Source organism: Mytilus trossulus, chromosome 4 (genome assembly GCF_036588685.1).
Source record: "Mytilus trossulus isolate FHL-02 chromosome 4, PNRI_Mtr1.1.1.hap1, whole genome shotgun sequence".
Lineage (NCBI taxonomy): Eukaryota > Metazoa > Mollusca > Bivalvia > Mytilida > Mytilidae > Mytilus > Mytilus trossulus.
The window spans coordinates 11,469,866-11,491,382 of NC_086376.1; the positions used below are offsets into that span (position 1 = coordinate 11,469,866).

Genomic DNA, 21,517 nt, shown 5'->3' on the forward strand with positions numbered 1-21,517 from the left:
GGTCGTATAAAGCTGCGCCCTGCGGAGCATCTGGTTGATTATGGGCCCAGTTTTCAAGTTGGTCGAAATCAGGGTCCAAAATTGTTATATTGAGTATTGTGCAATAGCAAGAAATTTTCAATTGCACAGTTTAGAGTAATAGCAAGAAATATTCAATTGCAAAGTATTGTCCCGTTTTCAATTTGATCTCCAATATGGTCTGAAGGGTCAAAAATTAAACTTTGTCTGATTTCAACAAAAATTGAATATATGGTGTTCTTCAATATGCTGAATCTATTCGTGTATTTAGATTTTAAATATTTAAGCCCGGTTATCAAATTGGTCCACATTGAAGTTTAAAGGGTCTAAAATTGAACATTATTTGATTTCATCAAAAATTGAATTCTTGGGGTTCTATGATATGCTGAATCTAACCATGTATTTACGTTTGGATATTGGACCATAATAGGTAAATGTCCAATTTAAAAAAAAAAAAATTAAGTTTAAGTTCTTAGACCAGAGATGGATTTAGGGGGGGGGGGGCCCAGGGGGCCGGGCCTCCCCTTTCTGGGAAAAAATTTGGTTGCTTATATAGGAATCACTGAAGCGTGACTGGAGCGGCCCCCTCTTAGGTCAGTCTGTGGGCCCCCACTTATTAACATTTCTAGATCCCCCACTGTAGACCACATTTATTCTGTGTCAGAAACCTATGTTGTGTCAACTATTTAATTACAATCCAAATTCAGAACTGTATCAAACTTAAATATTGTGTCCATACTTGCCCCAACTGTTTAGGGTTCGACCTCTGCAGTCGTATAAAGCTGCGCCCTGTGGAGCATCTGGTTAGACTGTACCAATATGTTTCATTCAAGATTGTGTAGTTTTTATAATCAATTGAATTGTTTTTGCAATAAATATATGAACTAAAAGAATTTCCTTCCTCCCTGAAAGGAAGGGACAAGAGTGCACATGCTGAAATGTCTTGCCTCCTTTACTAATCATTGATATTATGTTGATAGTCCTAAATATAAAGCTTTATTACAACTGTCACATAAACTTAACATAAACCAAGAAAACTAAACATTTACCAATGAACCATGAAAATCAGGTCAAGGTCAGATGAACCATGCATGAAGATAGACATATACAGCTAACAATTCTTCCATACAACAAATATAGTTGACCTTTTGCTTATAGTTTAAGAAAAACAGACCAAACCACAGAAATTTAACACTGAGCAATGAATATAGAAAATGAGGTCAAGGGCAAATAAAACCTGCTCGATTGACATATAAATCATGAAATGTTTCCATTCACCGAATAAAGTTGACCTAATGCACATAGTATTAGACAAAAAATACCAAAACTCAAAAAACCTAACTTTGATCACTGAACCATGAAAATGAGGTCAAGGTCAGATGACACCTGCCAGCTAGATATGTATATGTACACCTTACAATCATTCAATACACCAAATAAAGTAGACCTATTGCATTTAAATTACAAGAAAAACAGACCAAAACAGAACACATAACTGTAACCACTAAACCATGAGAATGAGGTCAAGGACAGATTACACCTGCCAGTTAAGACATTTACACCTTACAGTCCTTCCATACACCAAATATACTAGACCTATTGCTTATAGAATCTGAGTTATGGACTTCACCACCAAAACTTAACCTTGTTCACTGATCAATGAAATGAGGTCAAGATCAAGTGAAAACTGTCTGACAGACATGAGGACCTTGCAAGGTATGCACATACTAAATATAGTTATCCTTTTACTTATAATAAGAGAGAATAATTTAACATTACAAGAATTTTTCACTTTTTTTTCAAGTAGTCACTGAATCATGAAAATGAGGTCAAGGACATTGGACATGTGACTGGCAGAAACTTCTTAACATGAGGCATCTATATACAAAGTATGAAGCACCCAGGTCTTCCACCTTCTAAAATATAAAGCTTTTAAGAGGTTAGCAAACACCGCCGGATCACTATCCCTATGTCTAGCTCTCTGCAACAAAAGTCGCAGGCTTGACAAAAAAGTCTGTTTCTTACCTGTAACTGCTTGTGTTCTGGAAATGGTACACAGGATTACAGACCTGTTCTGTGTCTTTCTATGTTGTGATGTTATGCTATTATTTTAGATAAGAGAAAAGGTTTTGTACCATTAAAATGTTTAAACCCACTGCAATTGTTTACACCTGTCCAAAGTCAGGAATTTGATGTTCAGTAGTTGTTTTTTGTTGATGTGGTTTATAAGTGTTTCTTTTTTTTATATAGATGAGACCATTGGTTTACCTGTTTGAATGGTTAAACACTAGTTATTTTTGGGGGGCCTTTAGTTTTATAGCTTGCTGTTTGTTGATGACCGTACTTTGACCTATAATGGTTTACTTTTATAAATTGTGACTTTGATGGAGAGTTGTCTCATTGGCACTCATACCACATCTTCTTATATCTGTTCTTTTACCCTGGATACTTTTTATTGTGGTTGTTTTTATCATCATAGGTTATTAGTAAGGCACCAATCAATTAACTTGGTATTAAAAATCCATTTTGCAAATACATGTTTTGATGCCCATTTTTGGTGTCAGAACTTATAATGAAGATTTAGTTTCATCAAAGGAGTAGGTTCAGTAAGACCCCTTTTTGGCCACAAAATATAGAAGTTTTACAAAATTGCGAAAATGTTATCTTTTAGCTATTTACTGGAAAGTAGCATGCTTCTGCTACACAAATATGGGCTGTTTTTGACAATACAATGCACATATATTGTGTACTAGCATCGTTAAGTCATGCTAAGTACGGAAATCTTCACAATTTTGGCATTTTAGTTAAATTTTAGACAGTTCCGTCTTAAATGAAAGTGGCCACATTCTTGTTCATTCATAATATTAAAATGTTAGTTGTATTTGATGATAATACATAACATATATAAAGGTTGAGGATGAACACAATGTGGCCACATTTATTTTTGATAAAAAACTTATCTGAAAAGTGACGATTTTTGGCATATTTGATTGATTTTCCTTATTTAAGCTTGAATCGGAGCGTTTTTTAATGATTTAATCAGTTAAAATCTTTTTACATAAACTAATTGAAACAATTGAAATAGACACTACAGTGTTTAAAAAGTGTCCAAAATCTTTCGTTAAATGAACCTGGAATTTGAGGCCTACTCCTTTGTTCCCATGTACCGTTCTTTTTATACAGTCATCGTGAGAATTAATAAAGGTACATGTAACCCAATACATAAAGATACATTTATGATTGGAATCCCCACAATAATGCTTTTAATTACAATAAAAACAAGAGTGCACACAACTCAATCATCATGATTGAATTCACAAAATCTTTCAGATAAAGATGTTACAAGTATTGCAAACTTGATATTATCAATGAACCAGGTATACATAATTGAGTCTTAAGATCAGATGAACACTGCCAGTTAGATATGCAGACCTGCAAATCATTTAATACAACAAACAGTAAACTTACTGCTGATAGTGTCTTAGAAACAGACTAAATTTTAAAACTTTGTGTTGATCAATGAATCATGGAAATGTTTATTCTGAACTGGTGTTTAAATTCTCAATACTGTTGATATAAGGGGATCAAATAAAATTTGATCACAATCCACCGAGGGATGTAAGGGTTAAAGAATTTACAAGAAATATAGGGACAGACACATTGACAAATTGATTCATTATGATAATACAAAAGAAATAACAGAATTCAAAGCTACTTTCTTTAATATCAAAACATCAACAAACCATAACAAGAAATTACAAAATATATATAAAAAAAAAACACATAATAAGTAGGTAGACAAACAGGATTTCACGGCTGGAATATGTGACAATTTGATCATGAACCCATTGGCACAAAAATATCAGTGTGCAACTATAGTATCAAAACCTACACTACAAAAATCTGTTTACTAAATCTACTTTAATATTTGTAAAAAAAAATATGGATGGTTTTACATATAATTAGGTTTTATTTAAAAAAAAAAAAAGCCGTATATATATATAAAAGCAGGAGCTTGACTAAGGGAAGGTGCCAAAAAAATTCCATGAAATTGAGATGACAAAGGTTTATTGGACTGCATTCTAAGTGGCCAGTGCCAAATAATCAGTTGACCAATGAAATGTAAATACAATGGCCAACCAAATATCATTGACTTAGCATTTGTGGTTGCCCAAAACGAACATAATCATAATTTTTTTACAAATTGTGTTAACAATTAATGCTACAAGAAACAGCAAGCCTAAGTTTGGTATCTCCTACTTAATTTGAGGTGCGACAAAAACCTAAACAAGACCTGAAGGAAAACATGTTCATATTCTTCTTTAAATTATATCACAAATCAAATAGTGTTCACCTTTCATTCAATTATATGAGAAAAGGGTATATAAAAGCATGATAATAGAAATATTTGCTATCAAAAATCTTATTTGAAATCAGAAACAGAGAAAATTGAAGCCATGATAAATGAATGCTAAATTACTAGGGATTTCATAACCAATACAATTACTGTAGCTTGTACATACTTTATACCAGTAAGTCTGTTTATCAAACAACTGATCCCACAGGGACAGCTGCAAAAGAATCACATGTGAAAAAGCAATTTACATATTTAAATTAAAATTACAGGTTAAATCATCATACAAACTAATTAATAGTGTATAAGCAATAATTCCGCTGAATTTGTTTTTGTAAAGCCAGTTTTTACAACAAAAATTTGAATATTACCCAAGAGAAAAAAGTTTTTGTTGTTTTATATATTCCAACCTGAGAATGATAAAGATACATTGTATGATTTAGTTTGTATAATTTTCCTAGTTGCAGCAAGTATAATAATATTGGGTTCATCAAATTAATCCTTGTTACATGTAACTTGACCACATGCACTTCAACCAAAAAAACAAACCAACATTTCTTTTTCCTAATTTTCTATGTTTTGATTTTTCATACTGATTGATTATGTATTAAAATCTTCAAACCATAACATAGTTGTTCACTATTAATCAAATTCTCTGATGCATTCTACAACAAGTTATATTAATACTTTAGTTTAAACACACACAAAAACAGTGTTATATGTTAGACAAAACATACAGACCCTGCATACATGAAATAAAATAACTAGAATTGTTCAAAATATACAAAAGTATGAAATATCAAATAATTATTCCATCATAAATTGTTAACACAAAAAAAAAACATCAAAAAAGTCATCAATACCTTAATTTCTGCTCTTCCCCAAAAAAATAAAAGGGAATAAAACCAAAAATTAAAAAAGAAAAACTTGAAAAACTTAACACCAAGGATTTGTATAGTTAGATCCTATACAAATCCTTGTTAACACTATTGAAAAAAAAAAAAAAATCACAGCTCAATTTCCAATATAATAAAGAAGACCAATAGTAAATAGCTATTTTTTTCTTTTTATATTACCTTTAAAGAAATTTTCAATAGATTTTGTTTCAATTTATTCCTATAAATTCTGAAATAAGCACTTTGAACATACTGAAGTTAAAAATTGATAGTGTTAACTGATTCTTTGGGAACAAAATTAAACTTCTCAAACTAACTATAGAAAATGCTTGCAAAAAAAACAAAAAATATTTTAATACTGGCCTTACCAATTTTGAATGGGTTGTTGGAGACAAATTCCAATCACATTTACTTATCATTCTATTGAGCGGTTTAATTATATTGAGCTAGCAATTACTACATCTTGATTACAGAATACGATCAGATTTTTATTGGATATATTTTATAGATACTGGTTGTTAAATAAAGATCCATAATTAAATAACATTCAATTAGAAATAAACTATTTGTTTGTGTTGAAATGTGAGAAGTTTATATTTATAATGAATCTAATATACCAAGTTAAAAGCAAACAAACTTTTAAGAAAAATCATCATTTTTTAGAAGAAATAACAGAATAAATAATTAATTATGATTATATACAACTTGACACAAAATAATTTAATAATAATTAGTATCACATCCTTCTTGAAATTGTCATTTTTTTACAAACATATATTGAACTAGCTGTGGGTTGTTGTTACAGTATATCACTAGCTATTCCCCACTTCTAACATATATCTTGTTAAAAATACAAGTGAATTATACTTATAAATACTTGCTGTAATAGCTTTTCTTGGTTGGCAACAATTGAGAAAAAATGTTTTTTTATGGATGCTGGATATGATGGTTTTGACAAATTCAGAGGTCAACATATTGCCAACAAGAAACATGTGCCTGTAGCAAAGGTTGAGCTCTAAATTGGCTTAAATCCATTTTTGTCAGGTTAATCATATGGTGTGACACTTATAAATTAATAATCAAGACTGTTAAATGCCATGGTTTACTTTTGTTGTCAAGTTCTGAGTTATAGATATTTTCTTGCATCTCTTTCTCGTACTTATAAGTACATGTACATTTGTATATATTTATGGATTTAACTGATCAATAATAAAATTTGTTACTGTGATTTAATTGTGAGTGTTGCTGTCCACTTATTTCAGTTTAATGATAATTCTTACCAAAGTGCAATTTGTTTCATCAAATTAAACTGGAAAACTGCAGTAAAAGAAATTATATAAAGCATACTACCAATCCTCAATTCCACTTCCTGTCTACAATGAACTTGACAGGAGTGTTGCCAAGACATTTTAAATCTTTTTGAAGGCTCTCTTTTGAATCGTTGTTATTCTATACAAGGTCCAAAATGGGTCTTTCAATTAAAAAACTAAAATACTCAATTATAAATATATTTAGTTATAATATGTGTGCATGAAGTATTAAAGGGAAATAAGCATATTTCATAAAAAATTATCTCCCCTTGGAAACTTATACACAACATATTGTAACCTCAAAGTAAATTACATGTTTTACTTCAAATTGGTGTCTGATTCTAATAAATATGGAAGCACCTTTTTGAGATAAAAGTATAAAAATTTAGTGTGGAATTTTTTAAAGCAACTAAAAAGTAACCACTCATCACCTTTTAAAAAACTCAACACAATAACAATATGTAAAGAAAGTTGATGAAAAACACTCATCATAGTCTTAAAATAGAATTTAAATCATAAGGAATTGTTCGTATGTTTATTTTATAGTTTTGCACTTATGTGACTTGACTTTAGGATCTTCAACAGCATTTGTTTTAAGATTTCTGACCAGTCTAACAGTTTGTTTGATGTAATCAGTTGTAATTTAGTCAGAAATTTTAATGAACGCAATAGGTGGAAAGCAACACTTACAAATATTTCACAGGAAGTTCTTACAAATTGTTACAATAACAAAATATACTTGCAAAAATATGACTATATATTCACATATAATTTTATTTCTTTTTTCGAAATTTAATATCATTTTCATAAATAGTTAATTTGGTTTTTAATTGATTAAATTAATACTTTATATTGACATTTGTATACAAATTGACTAGACAATATATATATAACAATAACAATATATGTACACCTAAAGTTGGATAAAAAAAAATCACCTCACTCTACAACAAATACTACTTTATAATGTCAAAACCGGTAAATTTATACAAAACACTTCTTCAAATTCAAGATATATTATTTCAATCAACTTGAATAAAGTTGTACAAAAAACAATTTAATATATGAATAATAAATGTGGAAATGTTCAACAAAATCAATGTAAAATTTAGGAGAAGAAACATTAGAACATGTTTAGTACTAAAATTACAAATCTAATTGATTCAAACAGAAAGCATCACAAAAAAAATAACAATGTCACAATTATATATATAAACTACATAGATTGTTATTGAATCTGGACAAAACATAATAGTCATATACATGTACATGTCAAAAAGTTTTAAGAATTCTTACATAATTTTACCGTACCCTTATATACAATTGTCAAATATAATCCTTAATGCCCAATGCAATAATTGTTAAACATGTAAATGATAGATCATGATATCCTGCATTTTTGTAAACTGGTCTTGACCAGCTGAATTGGAAATGGAATCAACAATGCAGTAAAAACCTTCTTGAAAATTACTGAAAACTAGGAATACTGTATGCCACATACTATATATATATTACAAAAAAAGGACAAAAAAGGGCAGTCCTTTACCCAGCCTTCTAATAAAATAATTTTACATAATACTATATAAGTGTTTTTGAAAAAAAAAATACTAGTGGTCCATGAAGAAAATCTTCTAGTTCTCACTATTATTTCTATTGCAAATTAATAAAATTGCTTTTGGTCCTTAGCAAAATTTTGGTGGTCAAAACCTTCAAACCACCACTTTTTCAAGAACTCGGCAACATCTAGCTGATATATCCTATTTTTGTATTTGTATCATGATCGAAAACAACATCCAATTATTGCAGCCTTACTGGACCCCAAATCATAAGTCAGACTGTGGATTCATTTATTTTCGTTGGTACCAACTTTCTTGGTTTAAGGGAAACTTGCATATTCGTGGATATTTGATTTCGTGGTTTTGCCGAAGTCTGCATACAAGTCTATGTAAAATTTGTCATTTGTTGAATATTCTTAATATCTTGGTTCTACTGAACCAACAAAATCCATGAAAATTGGTATCTCACAAATAATAATGAATCCACAGTAAGTATAATATCAATATAATAAGAATGTACTCATTCAATGAAACTTTTATTTAACATGCCACTCCTATGATCAATACAAACAAGCTTTCATAAAAGTTGAGCTTTTTAAATTTTTTTAAATATTTGCATATACCTTTAACCTTTGTTCAATATACATTTTTTGCTTTAAAGTAATGAATTCCATCTAAACCAACATTGAAATTTCTAATCCATTTGTTTCCATTATAATTTTTGCCTGTTGGTTGATGTGACCAGATCCCATCTATCGCTGGAAGATAAATATCTCTTGTCATTTGTCCGGCACAAAATACTGGAGCTATCAGAATAGTTTCATTGAACAAAAACTGATTTTCTATCCCAAAGACCTTCTCGTCGCTTGAATAATGCCACCATAAAGGCAGTAAGATAGGCTGACTGGGCGACACATCAGGCTGCAGAGATCGTATTATCTGGGATACAAATCCATCACGAAACTTTTTAACTTTAGTAACAAAAGGCCTTGTTCCATTCCTCATAAAAAGTGTATCAGATGGTAAAGTCAGTCCAGTGAAAAATGTGGAATACTGTAACCACCGAATAAAAAGGTCAGAGGTCAAGTTATTTTTAGACACAGTTGACAACAGATAAGGATATCCATCGATACCTAATGTAAACACCGTAGGAAAAGGATTGGAGAGACATGATTCGTTGTTAGTATTAAGGCTTATACTACTCCCTACTTCAATAAGTACTGACTTATCTTGAGCTCGATAAACATTTTCAAGAATATGTACCTTTCCTACGCTTTCAATAGCATTAATCCAGCCTCGGAAAATTCTGCTTACAGAGAATCTTCCTCCATCCGCTGCAGAAGTATGAACTGAAACTGGAACCATTTTCAGTTTAAAGCTTGAAATATTTATAACATTTGCCAGATTTTTTAACTTCTCTTTTATGATATCTCTAGTGTTTTCAACTGACATGTCTAACAATGCTCCTTGTATGTCACCATAACTATACAATCTAACTGTGTTCTGATACACATCTTTGACAAATAATTCATTTTTAACACCATAATCAAACATTTTTGACATATACGTTACAACAGGAGATATGGGTAAAATAAATTGACAGTCATGGTTCTTTAGGATATTCAAGGTATTCTTAATACTGGAATCAAACTCAAAGTCTCCTTCAAATGTTTCCCACTTGTAATCAATTTCAATTTCTCCACATTGGTAACCTCTTTTTTTCAATTTCTCCATAAAATCTGTTACTTTTGTTACGTTTAAGAGTTCATCCGTATTCCCAACACTCCACGAAAATCTTTCATATGGTGTTATATTGACTTTATTTGAGCCTGTAGACTGTCTATGTGACATCATTGATGCACCAGTATGTGTATTCTGAATTGAGTCGCCTTGACATATAGAGTATTCAAGTGACGTGTGCATCCGTGGACCAACTGGTACAGGTGATATACATAGCTTAGTGTCATCTGTTTCATTTAGCCGTAACCGAAATGGATCTTCACTAACAATGTAAAAGGACGTTCCATATGATGAAAGTAAATAAAACTCATAGACATTTCCATGTTGTTTATCATAACCAGGGAGGTAATAATCTTCAGTCAGGGGATTGTTATTTGCAATCCATTTTTCTTTACCACCCATTCCAAACCAATATCCCATTTTCAATTCATAACAATCAGTAGGGAAAATAGATGTTATATTTTGCCATGAAATATCCATACATCCCATTAACTCTCTTTTAACATAATCAACTGTCAAAACTGTTTTCTCTTTCCATGTGAAACACCATTTTGCATCACTTATGCATTTATCTATCCCCCTTTCATCAGAACCCGGTACAACAAACAGATCCCCACCGATACTTCCTGCAAGAGATGTTTGGTCTTCATGTCCAGTATCAATTTTCAAATACAGATCATTAGCATGAAAGAAGATGAACTTGGCTTGTTTATTTTCCTTTCCACCATCGTGTAACGACCATATTACAATCACACCAACTGCCATGACAAGAAACATGATCGTTACAGCAACCTTCAATATTCTCCTCTTGATGGAAGTCTTCTCGCTGTCAGCTGGATCCTGTAAATAGAAACTTGATTTAAAAAAAAGAAACTTATGTGTAATTATAAGAATCAATATAATTCATGTGTCTATATAGATAACCTTTGAATGACATAACTTGAGTGTAAGTTACTTCCCTTGTCTGCCATTTTGGGGGGGGAAACTGTTGATTTTCTTCTATGACTAATCAAATTGAAACATCCAATACATAAATCCTTACTAGATGGTAGCTGTGAATAAAGCAAGACTAAAAGAAATTTAAATTGTTCAGAACAACTCTTTATAAAAGTCTAGTGGTCAGTATAACAAGTTGGACTTGGTTGATTTAACATGAATGTATTTGCCCACTTAGCCCTCCATCATGACAAAAAGGGAAGTAACTTTTGTTCAACTCTGTCAATTGAAAAGTATCTATATATGATACTGTGAACCTAATGGCCATTGATGTTGTGATAACAAACAGTAATTACCATTACATTTATTTCAGAAATCAAATGTATCCTATCCAATCCTAAACTTCCCAAAAAGTTTATTTACAATGAAAAACATAAAATAATTGACTTTACCTCGAGCTCAGGAGAGATGTTTGTCTCTTGTTCAAATGATATAACATCCTTATCACATTGATGAAGCATTTTTTTAACAATGTAAGAATTCCCAGTCCTCTCATTCGCTATTTTCTTTTTATATTTCTTCATTATTTCTAGCTTCCCTGACAAAGATGTGACTTGTACAAAAGAATTTTATTCACAAGGATATGCAAGGTGTGTTCATTTCAATGATGTCATTAATTACTTCTTTATAGCACTTCACAATAGTGTTAAAACCATTTTACAGCTTAATCCCATTACATGTTATATAACTGGTCTCTGACTATTACTTAAGAAAAATACTTTTTTATTTGCTTTTTTTCAAGTCTATGAGATCCAATGCAATGTACGATAAAGTCAAACAAGTGATATTAAAACAAACACAATAATTTTTTTTAATTATTTTTATAATGTACTCCCTATTTTACAACCAAAACTGTAAATATGCTTTCTTATTTAACAACCATTTTTCAAGTCTATTTTAATCTAAGCTATTACAGAAAATATCCCAATGCATGAAGGGTAAGACTTTTGTTAGCTTGCTTGCTTTGTTTGTATTTTGACAATTGTAATTTAAAAATTTAAATATAATATATATACTGGTTCAATAATGCCTGTCTATATTGTTTGCAGATGTCAATCTTAATTACAATGCTAGGGCTAAAGTTTATACAAACAAAGCAAGTAAGCCAGCTAAACTTTTACTCTACCAAGATTAGGAAATTAGCTATAAGAGTTGTTGTAAAATGATCAGGAATTAAAATTAAAATTGTTCAGGTAGAACTTTGGTATAAAATATGAGGTATAAGTAACCAGACAGTCACTTTAATAGTTCTTGATAAAATTCATGTGTATATCACCACTTGCAAAAAATGGTTAATGTATGTAAGCTGTAAAATATTTTTATTGTTAACAACACTTTATTGATCTGTATTAATGATTTGTATAGGAACGATCGTGAAATAGTGCTTTAACCATGAAACCTCACCTGACTATAGTAACCAATGAAATGAAATAGTTATTACTGTACTTTATCTCACATAATAAGTCATAAATCATGATTATTCATACATGTTAATAGCACTGTCTCTTAAGATAACTATTCTTATATAATGCAAGCTCAGAGATGCATTATTCAACTATCTATGCAAACTTTTATGTTCCTAAATTTAATACCTATTAACCTAAACTATAGCACATTATACACATTTTATATACTTGAAAAACTCAGTACAATTTCTTTCTACTAAAAAATGCAGTGAAACTTTTCATAACAAGTAACATAAACAAGAAAATTGTATAGATTTATAAAAAATCAAACTTTGCTCGCCAAAAATAAGACTGGTTTATTCATTTTTAGGCATCTGCTGACTGAATAGACTGTGTGCTCTTTAGTAATCACCGAGTCTATCAGTCTGTTAGCACTTCTGTGTCTATGATAAGTCAAGGTTGATCAATATAAAAAAATAATGCACAGTGTTTATAGGAATTAAGACCTTAATCTTTTGTATCTATAATCTACTTATATGTAGTACAAAAACATGTATTATACGTTTTGGAGTTTGGTGTGACGTCATTTTCATTTAACTAGCACACATTTTGTTTAGGGGCCAGCTGAAGCCTGCCTCTGTTTTGAGGATTTTCTTGCTGTGTTGAAGACCCATTGGTGGCCTTTGGCTATTTTCTGCTCTTTGGTCCAGTTGTTGTCTCTTTGACGCATTCTCCATTTCCAATCTTTATCTTTTTTCGATTTTTGTAAAAATTTAGGGGGGGTCTCATTGGCAATCATACCACATCTTCTTCTTTTCATATTTGTTTTTGATCAAGAAAATTCTAAAGCTCTGAAGTACTTTATATCACTCCATATACAAGGTATAATAGAACAGTTATCATAAGTATCATAAACATCTTTTCAGTTGTAATATCTGGTAAATGTGCAGAATAAAATTCAACATTCGCCACCAAATTAAAACTTGACAGACATACATAATTTACATTTATAAGTAAACCTGAATATTAATTATCATTAAGAGATCTTTCTTATCTAATTGAGACTCTAGGTTTCTTGCTCTGGCATTATTTTTTTTTGTCAAATCAAGCTGGAAAGAACTCATGAAAAGTAATTATAGACAGTAGGACTACCATGTTTTATTATTTTTCAATGGTATTCTTAAGTGTTGTGTAAATGCTTACAAAATATTGGTTAAAAAAAGTTTCACTGCATGTTGATTATGACATCTATCTACAATCATAGTAAATTCATGTCATATATTTACTCAAATTAAGTCACTCATATTATAGTGAATAAAATCAACCTCAAGCATTAGCCATCTGTCCTCATAGACCAACCTATACTCACTGAATTAACCATGTATTTAGTATTGTTCACTTCAAAATGAATATGTCTGTTAAATTTTGTGCCCTACAATATGACTTCACATTTATTGTTATGGTTAAACAGCTGACTTGTATAGCAACTTCAGTAAATACACTGTACTACTTAACCCATAATGCATTGCTCTCCCACAAATTGCAAAGATCATCCTGGTAAGCAGGGAATATTGAATACTATCTTGTTTCACAAAATTAAAGCACCTGCACATTCATAGCTTATTCTGTAAGAAACTCCCTTTACAAAGCATCTTTCAAGCAATATACTAGTCTAAGAGCATCATATTACCATGGCACTACAAGGCCATCGGGATCGTTATGGATCAGAATCTTGCTGGAAGACAAATAACGACTATAAATCGCTTACAAGACCACTGCATAAGGTTGTCAGTAAAATGAATCTATGCTAAAATATTGGTAAACTTTTCTTTTAACTTTCCAATAAGTACATGTAGGGGCTGTATGGGGGTAAAATGTTTACTTCCTCTTTAAAAGGTCTAATATTTTTCTCTGACTAGCAAATATTTTTGTAAGTACTAGTTGACAAGTTCAATATTAGTTTTTGCCATCAATCCAGTTTTACTGAAGTTGCTTTAATACATTTTGTACATATTTGATTTGCTGGCTTGGATTTGTAGACCCATGTTTGAAATTGAAATTAAACCTTAAAATCATCTCTATTTCAGAATAACAGTATATTAGAATAAGCAAGTGTATAACTTTTGATTCTTTCATAACATATCAAACCAATAAATATCTCCTGTAATTCTATTAATGCTAATAATGTTTTAGTAACTGCAAATCTCATGTTAAACACATGTAGAACTCACTTGGGTATAGGTATACAAATGGCAACACTGAAATTACATGTAGGTACAATATACAACAGGATGTTAAACAAAATGTGTATTGATCACCTTGTATCTATGCATAATAGTTAACCTTACATTTATCATGTTTATGCATAATAGTAATCTTACATCTATGCATAATAATTAACCTTACATCAATACATAATAGTAATCTAACATCTATGCATAATAAATAAGTTAAGTATATTAAATATACATTAACTTTACATCTATGCATAATAGTTACCTTACATCTGTACATAATAGTGACCTTAAATCTGTATGCAATAGTAACCTAACATCTATGCATAATAATTAACCTTACATCTATGTGCAATAGTAACCACATTTATGCATAATAGTTAACAAGATTTCAATAAATAGCTGAACCAGGTATGCAAGATAACCCTTCCTATGCAAACTGGAATTATATTGCACAAATAAAAGGGAATATTAAATAATGCATAAAAGCAGGAGTCAGCAAATTGAAAAACATCTTGCAGCAGGCAATCCTCAGGCATGAAAATGGTCAAATAATGCTAATGTAAAACATGATCTTTAATCTGGTGACCCCAAACTAAAAGAGTTTTTCATCAAACTCTATACATGTACATGTCGCTACATTAATGTGACATTGACACTAAAAATTGTAGTGTCTTTCTCTTACAATTGGCCAGTGTTTAACCAAGAATGTAATGATTCAAAAATTTGGTTCAAACCATAACATCGATCAACATCCTTTTCCAAAATGTGTCCCAACTTTAGTTTATCATTAGCTTGTGTGACCTTGACCCTAGACCTTAAAATTAACGAGATATCAAACTAAAATTGGTAAAAATATATATTTTGTTTAGGATTTTTTCAACATAAATGATGACGTCCATTTCCCAGACATTCAAAAGGTACTCACCATAAAGATATTATAGCCCAGTTCAACTTCGTTGTAGCACTTAAACTTCAAAAAGATACATGTGTACAATAATATTATTTTAAGATCATCATCTATAAAGTATAGGGCCAAAACGATGACAACATTGTACATGTAAATGGCTATTTCTTTAAAATTAATCTACAATATTTAGTTTATATAAATGATATGGTAATAACAATTGTATGTTATTTACCTCAGTAACTCTGAGTGTAGGAACATCTGAGGGTCTAGACAAGGAGCTATGGCTTGCTGAACTGACTGTCAGGTTTTCTTTCTTCTGTACTCCCAAGTTCTGAGGGCTTTGTTTTGGAGATTTGGGAGCAGGACTTTGTCCATTTTGTGTACTACTCTGTGAAGTAAGGAGTTTGTCACTTTCTTTTTCTCTGTAAAAAAAAAAGGAAATGTATCACATGTATATATTAACTATTAAGCATGTTCATGTATGTTACATTTAATATGTACAAGTGTTGTAAACTTCAGAATATATAAATATATTTATTATTGTAAACTCAGAAATTCTTGTGTGCATTATTTATTGCGATTTTGTCATTTTAGACTAAAATGAGATTGTGTCAATTGCGAAACATGTTTTGGGAAAAATCTTGTTTAATCCATATGAAATATTTGAAATAAGAGTTTGAATTATTGCGATTATTACCCTGTCACATTTTTTCCAATTATAAATACTCGCACTAATTTCTGAATTCACAGTAATCCTTGCAACAAGACTATATGTCTTTTATTTCATGATTTACATAAAGCCTTAATAAATATGTGTTACCTACAAGAGAAACAGTTGGACATTATTAGTGCTTGTTAACATTAGGACAAAACAATCATCAGGTTTAGTGCTAAAAATTTGTGTTTAAACAAATAAATATATTCTATAGATTAATTACTGTGGAATGTACTCTTACATTTATAAATTGAAAAATCTAAAGACTTAAACCATATACATGTAGTTAAAAATCCAAAACATTTCCAATTTATTTTAGGAACTTTTTCATGTGGGTGTGATCCTGAGAAGAAGGGAATGTATGTATTTGTGTATATTGTATCATCACACATGTATGTGTGTAATGATACATGTAGTTTATGATGTTCAAACTGCTTTTTCATTTTAAAATGTCGGTGTACGTATACATCTTGTACATGGTATACTAAATCATTGTTGTCTCTTTGTGTTTTTTTACCTTTAAATGTCTTATATTGGGCTATGTCTCGCTATGTCTCTTGTGAGCCCATTTTGGCATTTAATGGAAATAAAACATATCTTCTTCATAGAACAAACAATGTGCAAATATAAATCGTATTAAAAAAACATAACTGGTTAGCAATGAACATGATGGAAGAACAAATAAACGCAGGTACAAAAGGTGTCTCAAATAAACTAAATCCCAAAGATAATGTAGCTCGTTCCTGAAATCCTGATCTTGAAAATGGAGTCCTGATAAAGGTCCAACCCCTCATTAGAGCTACATGTAAATGTAGTTACACAAGAATGACAAGTACGTTGTTTACTAGGGAATTTTAGATTGCACCAAAAGTAAACCTGTAGGCATGCGAAAAGATATACATATATTCCTGTTGTAGAGTTAACTTAGTGACATAATTTCTTTCAACCTCGAGTAAAAAATGATACAGCTGTATAGATGAAAGTGGCCTGGTGTGAGCTGTAGTTCTGTAGTAGATAAATTTATAACAGGGTACCCTTTACAGTCAAGCAATTTATGTACTTTAAACCACTGTTATAATACACATATTTTAAGGTTAATAACAACTGTTTATACTTAAACATTTCAGGCGGAAAATTAAGACTAAATATGTCAATTTATGTTGATTACCCTCCGTTGATTTCTGCCGATTCGTTACTCGATTCCATGTTTATTTTCTGAAGTTTCCGGTGACTTATGGGGATTATCTCAAAATGTAACAAAATTGGTGTTTTCGTCTACGTCCGCGTTTAAAGGGGACATTCCGGCCTTAAAATACTTTCGTCTTTTTTGTTTCGGCCCTTTTTATGTTTCGGAATACAGGGAATTTAAGCCAACGCTTAAATTTCTATTTATATTATTGTATTGTTCAAGATTATATTATATTTTTGTTTAAGTTTTTTTTTCAATAATTAGACCAATTGGCTTATCTAAGACAGTGACGGATTCAGAGGTGGTCTTTTTTTGGTTTTTTTTTTTTTTTGTAAAATGATTATCAGACTAGACTTCGTGAACTTTGCCATTTTCCGAGTATCTAATTTTTTTACGACAATTCTTTACTTATAAAGATATTTTTCGCTGGTATTTACTGATTATCAGAGTCATGTGATTTGCTATGGTTGGGTTGACCAGTGCGTTAAAAAAAACCCGGCACTCGGTCATTTTGAATTAAATTCAAATTACAGTAATAAACATTGCTTAGGCTGAGGATGTCACGACAATCAGGAAACCTTCAAAGCTATGACAATCAGGAAACCTTCAAAGCGACACAGGATTGAGCAAGGAACGTATTGACTTCTATTTCACTATTCCACGAAACAGAAAGTAATAGTATATACTCTATAGACTACTAAACTCTCATTAAAAAAAAGTTCCACACTATTATTTACCTACGAAAACATTTTAAACCCCAAATGCCCCAGCCTATTTTATAAATAACAAAGTTGAATAATGATTCCCAGAAAGTATAAGCTCTAGAAAGATTTCAAGTCTCATGTACGAACCATTTGATTTGAGGAGGCAGTCAGATATTTGAGAGAGAAAAAATTGACTCTGATTCTTGCCTTAAACAAAAATTCTGGTCGTATCTGGATTGAAAACAATATAGTCTTGTCCACTTTTTTGCTATTAAAAACGAAAATTTCCAACAAAATTATTTAGCAATAATTAAACATGATGAATAAAAACGGGCGTATTTTTTTTTTGTGGCCGGGGTTTGCATGTCTGTTTCGCCGGACTTACATATATTGAATACTTTTTTCAAGACCAGACTGTAGCCTGCCTGCTGGGTGTGACCTTTATATCTCCATTTGTCGACCGTCATTCATAACTTCGTTGTCATTTCAGACACTTTATTAGTTTTTTATTTGATTTTATTTAAGATGAGGTATCACTTCCAATGAGACCACTCTCTATCCAAGAAACAAGTTGTACTTACCCTCCGGAGCACCTGAGATCATCCCTAGTTTTTCGTGGGGTTCGTGTTGTTTATTCTTTAGTTTTCTATGTTGTGTCATGTGTACTATTGTTTTTCTGTTTGTCTTTTTCATTTTTAGCCATGGCGTTGTCAGTTTGTTTGAGATTTATGAGTTTGACTGTCCCTTTGGTATCTTTCGTCCCTCTTTTGTAAAAACAAACCTTTATAGGTCAAAGTACGGTCTTTCAGTCTTCAACACAGAGCCTTGGTTCTCACCCAACAGCGAGCTATAAAGGGTACTAAAAGTCTGAAACAACATCAAAAATAAGAAAATATATGTACCTAGTCAGGAATATAACAATTGTTATCTATTCGTTTGTTGTGTTTGATCTCAGTTTGGCTTTGCCATTTGATTACGAACTTCCCGTTTTGAATTTTGCTCGGAGTTCGGTATATTTGTTATTTTACATTTGTTCCTTGGCTGCAAGACGTTTTAGAGAAAAAAAATACTATGGACCATCATTAAGCACAGACATTCTAACACATTTTAACGCCAGCCGGTTAATCTGTTCATCTGTAATCTTGATAAAGCTATACTTAAGCAAAACCTGGTCGAATTAACCTAATAATTGTTTGAATAATAATCCCCATTATTAAAACACGAGCAGTAATTTATGTTGCCGTAATGTTTATATATAATCTGTTTGCATTAACGACGATAACTATTTTCCCGTACATAGACTACATCCATGATTCAGACGAAAACATTTCATGTGTCGATCTTACATAAAAGTGATGAAAGTATTAATTTTTTTTCTTAACAACATTTAAAGTTGCTTGCAATTTTCATCTAAATCAAGAATGACGAGAAAAAATAAAGGTTGAGTGTTGATGCTTACAATCCAATAACCTTCAAAATTAGGTAATACACAATTAGTTTTTCAAAACAAATTACAAAATAAAAATGGGGTCATTTAAAATGAAATGAAATCTTTTAAAACAAACATGACAAACAAATATTATATCGTGATAAATATGATCCAGTTCCAATCTAATTAAAATATTGATCTCCGATTACGCTATACTACATATGAGTATAAAGTTTAGATCATTCCAAAGTATAATTTTTGAGGGAATAATTTTTGGGCATAGTGTCAGTCTGCAAAATGGTAAGAAAATATCTTCTCCATTTCGTAAGGGATATTGTTTTGTACTTTGAATTTTAGGGTGCACAAGGCTTCATAAATAATCAGGGGCATTACTATTCCGAATTTTATAAACCAATTGTATGTTTCTTCTTTTTCTTCATTTCCTTAAAGTTTCTCAACTAACCTCTTTTAAGACAGACTCAGTATGTTAGAAAACAGGTAAACCTGTTACAATTCTTGCGGCTTCAAGTTGATGCCGTTCTAATTTGATTGAATACCCTTTTTTCCGCAATTGTCCTATTCTTCAGAATGATACATATTCAAATATTGGTTCAATAACTACCAGATAAAATTTGTTTTTGCTAAGTTGATATTTGAGTTTACGTACATGTAGAACATTCAAATGATTTTTGACACTAATTTATTTTCGACATGTTTTTCCGTTTGCGCCACTTCTAAATGAAACCCCTAGACGCTTATGTCATCGCATAGTTGAAATGTCTTACTTTTAATAGAAAAAGAACCCTATCTACATATGTAACATATGCACACAAGATGTAGATTCAAAGGAAGCCAGTGTAATGTGTAGTTCCTGTTTTGAGTGGCAACATCTATCTTGTGCTAGACCAGAGACATATAATACAATATGTCTCTGGCTAGACTAAACAACTTCCAAAGGCAAAGAATTGGCTTTGTAACATTTGCAAATGTTAAATCATGTGTCCATTTGAAATTCATAGCAAACAACTATTAATATTGTCTGTCATATCTGTTTTATGACGTAGTTTTGCATAACACTATTTTAATTCTCTACTAATCAAATCAATGAACAGTTTTATTTAGTGTCGGCTCAGTCGTAAATTTGCTATTAAGCCGGTGCTGGTCAAATAGCCACTGCCTTATTTTATATGCTGCGGAAGGGTAACATCGGTAACGAACCCTGGCATCAGTCGTGTTGCTCGTATTAGTACAAACCCGCTGATAAGTCTAATTTGGTAGGCCACTTTCGGTGAAAAGTCCGGATTGCAGTGACGACAACCAGAATATATCCATAGATATATGTGAAACGGTTATAGTCCCGTAACGACCAACCAACTAGAGATGCCTGATGGGCTTAAGCGTCCGTAAATTTATGAAGGGGTGATTTCAACTTTACCACTTGGAACTCTTGGTTTGATAACTTCCTTGTAAACAATTTACATCGATCCCCAATCAATGAAACCATCATGGGATTTGCAAGCCTTGGAATATCGTGTCAACTGAGAGATATGCACTCCGTATTCAGGCGCTGATGGAATGTTACTACATTGGAATTAAAGTTCACAGTTTAGGAAGTCAAAACCATCTCTGAAAAGTTCACAGTTTAGGAAGTCAAAATCCTCTCTGGAAAGCTCACAGTTTAGGAATTCAAAATCTTCTCTTTTGTAGTAAAGTTTTGTTTTTAACCGACCCTCATTGTCAACTACCAGATGTAGGTCAATAAATGAGGGATACTTACAGTATCTAAGAAACAGACCTAAGCATAACGTATCCATGAAATAAGGTTAAGGTAAGGTCACTCCTGTTTACCTGACCAGAGGATGATTTAGGGGGGGGGGGGGGGGCAGGGGGGCCGGCCCCCCCCCCTTTTGGGGAAAAACATTGGTTGCTTATATAGGGAATCACTGAAGCGTGACTGAAGTGGGCCCCCACTTATGAAAATTTCTGGATCCGCCACTGCTGACATGTAGAAAAGGCAAGAAACACATAAACCAAATATAGTAATCATATTACTCATAAAA

At 31.4% G+C, this 21,517-nt stretch overlaps 1 protein-coding gene across 3 annotated transcripts; it reads right to left on the minus strand.

Moving 5' to 3' along the window:
- Positions 1–5,307: 5,307 nt before the first annotated feature.
- LOC134714676 (myogenesis-regulating glycosidase-like) lies at positions 5,308–17,401 on the minus strand. Of its 3 annotated transcripts, XM_063576131.1 has the most exons (4): positions 17,304–17,401; positions 15,653–15,842; positions 14,508–14,534; positions 5,308–10,714 (listed from the first exon to the last, which is right to left on the minus strand). In XM_063576131.1, exons 1-4 carry the CDS (start codon positions 17,339–17,341, stop codon positions 8,771–8,773), a joined length of 2,199 nt encoding a protein of 732 aa, XP_063432201.1. In that variant the 5' UTR covers positions 17,342–17,401; the 3' UTR covers positions 5,308–8,770. The 3 variants fall into 3 exon arrangements, with proteins under 3 accessions (XP_063432201.1, XP_063432202.1, XP_063432203.1); XM_063576132.1 differs by lacking the exon at positions 14,508–14,534; XM_063576133.1 differs by lacking the exons at positions 14,508–14,534; positions 15,653–15,842; positions 17,304–17,401 and adding an exon at positions 11,263–11,623.
- Positions 17,402–21,517: the final 4,116 nt, after the last annotated feature.

Bases quoted from the DNA above. Each gene is read 5' to 3' on its own strand.
- LOC134714676 (XM_063576131.1), bottom strand. From the start codon at position 17,341: ATGGAATCGAGTAACGAATCGGCAGAAATCAACGGAGG. The intron at 15,843-17,303 runs GTAATCAACATA...TTTTTTTTACAG, and splicing joins TCGGCAGAAATCAACGGAGG to AGAAAAAGAAAGTGACAAAC. The intron at 10,715-14,507 runs GTGAGTTCTACA...TTCTATTTACAG, and splicing joins ATTTGTATACCTATACCCAA to GATCCAGCTGACAGCGAGAA.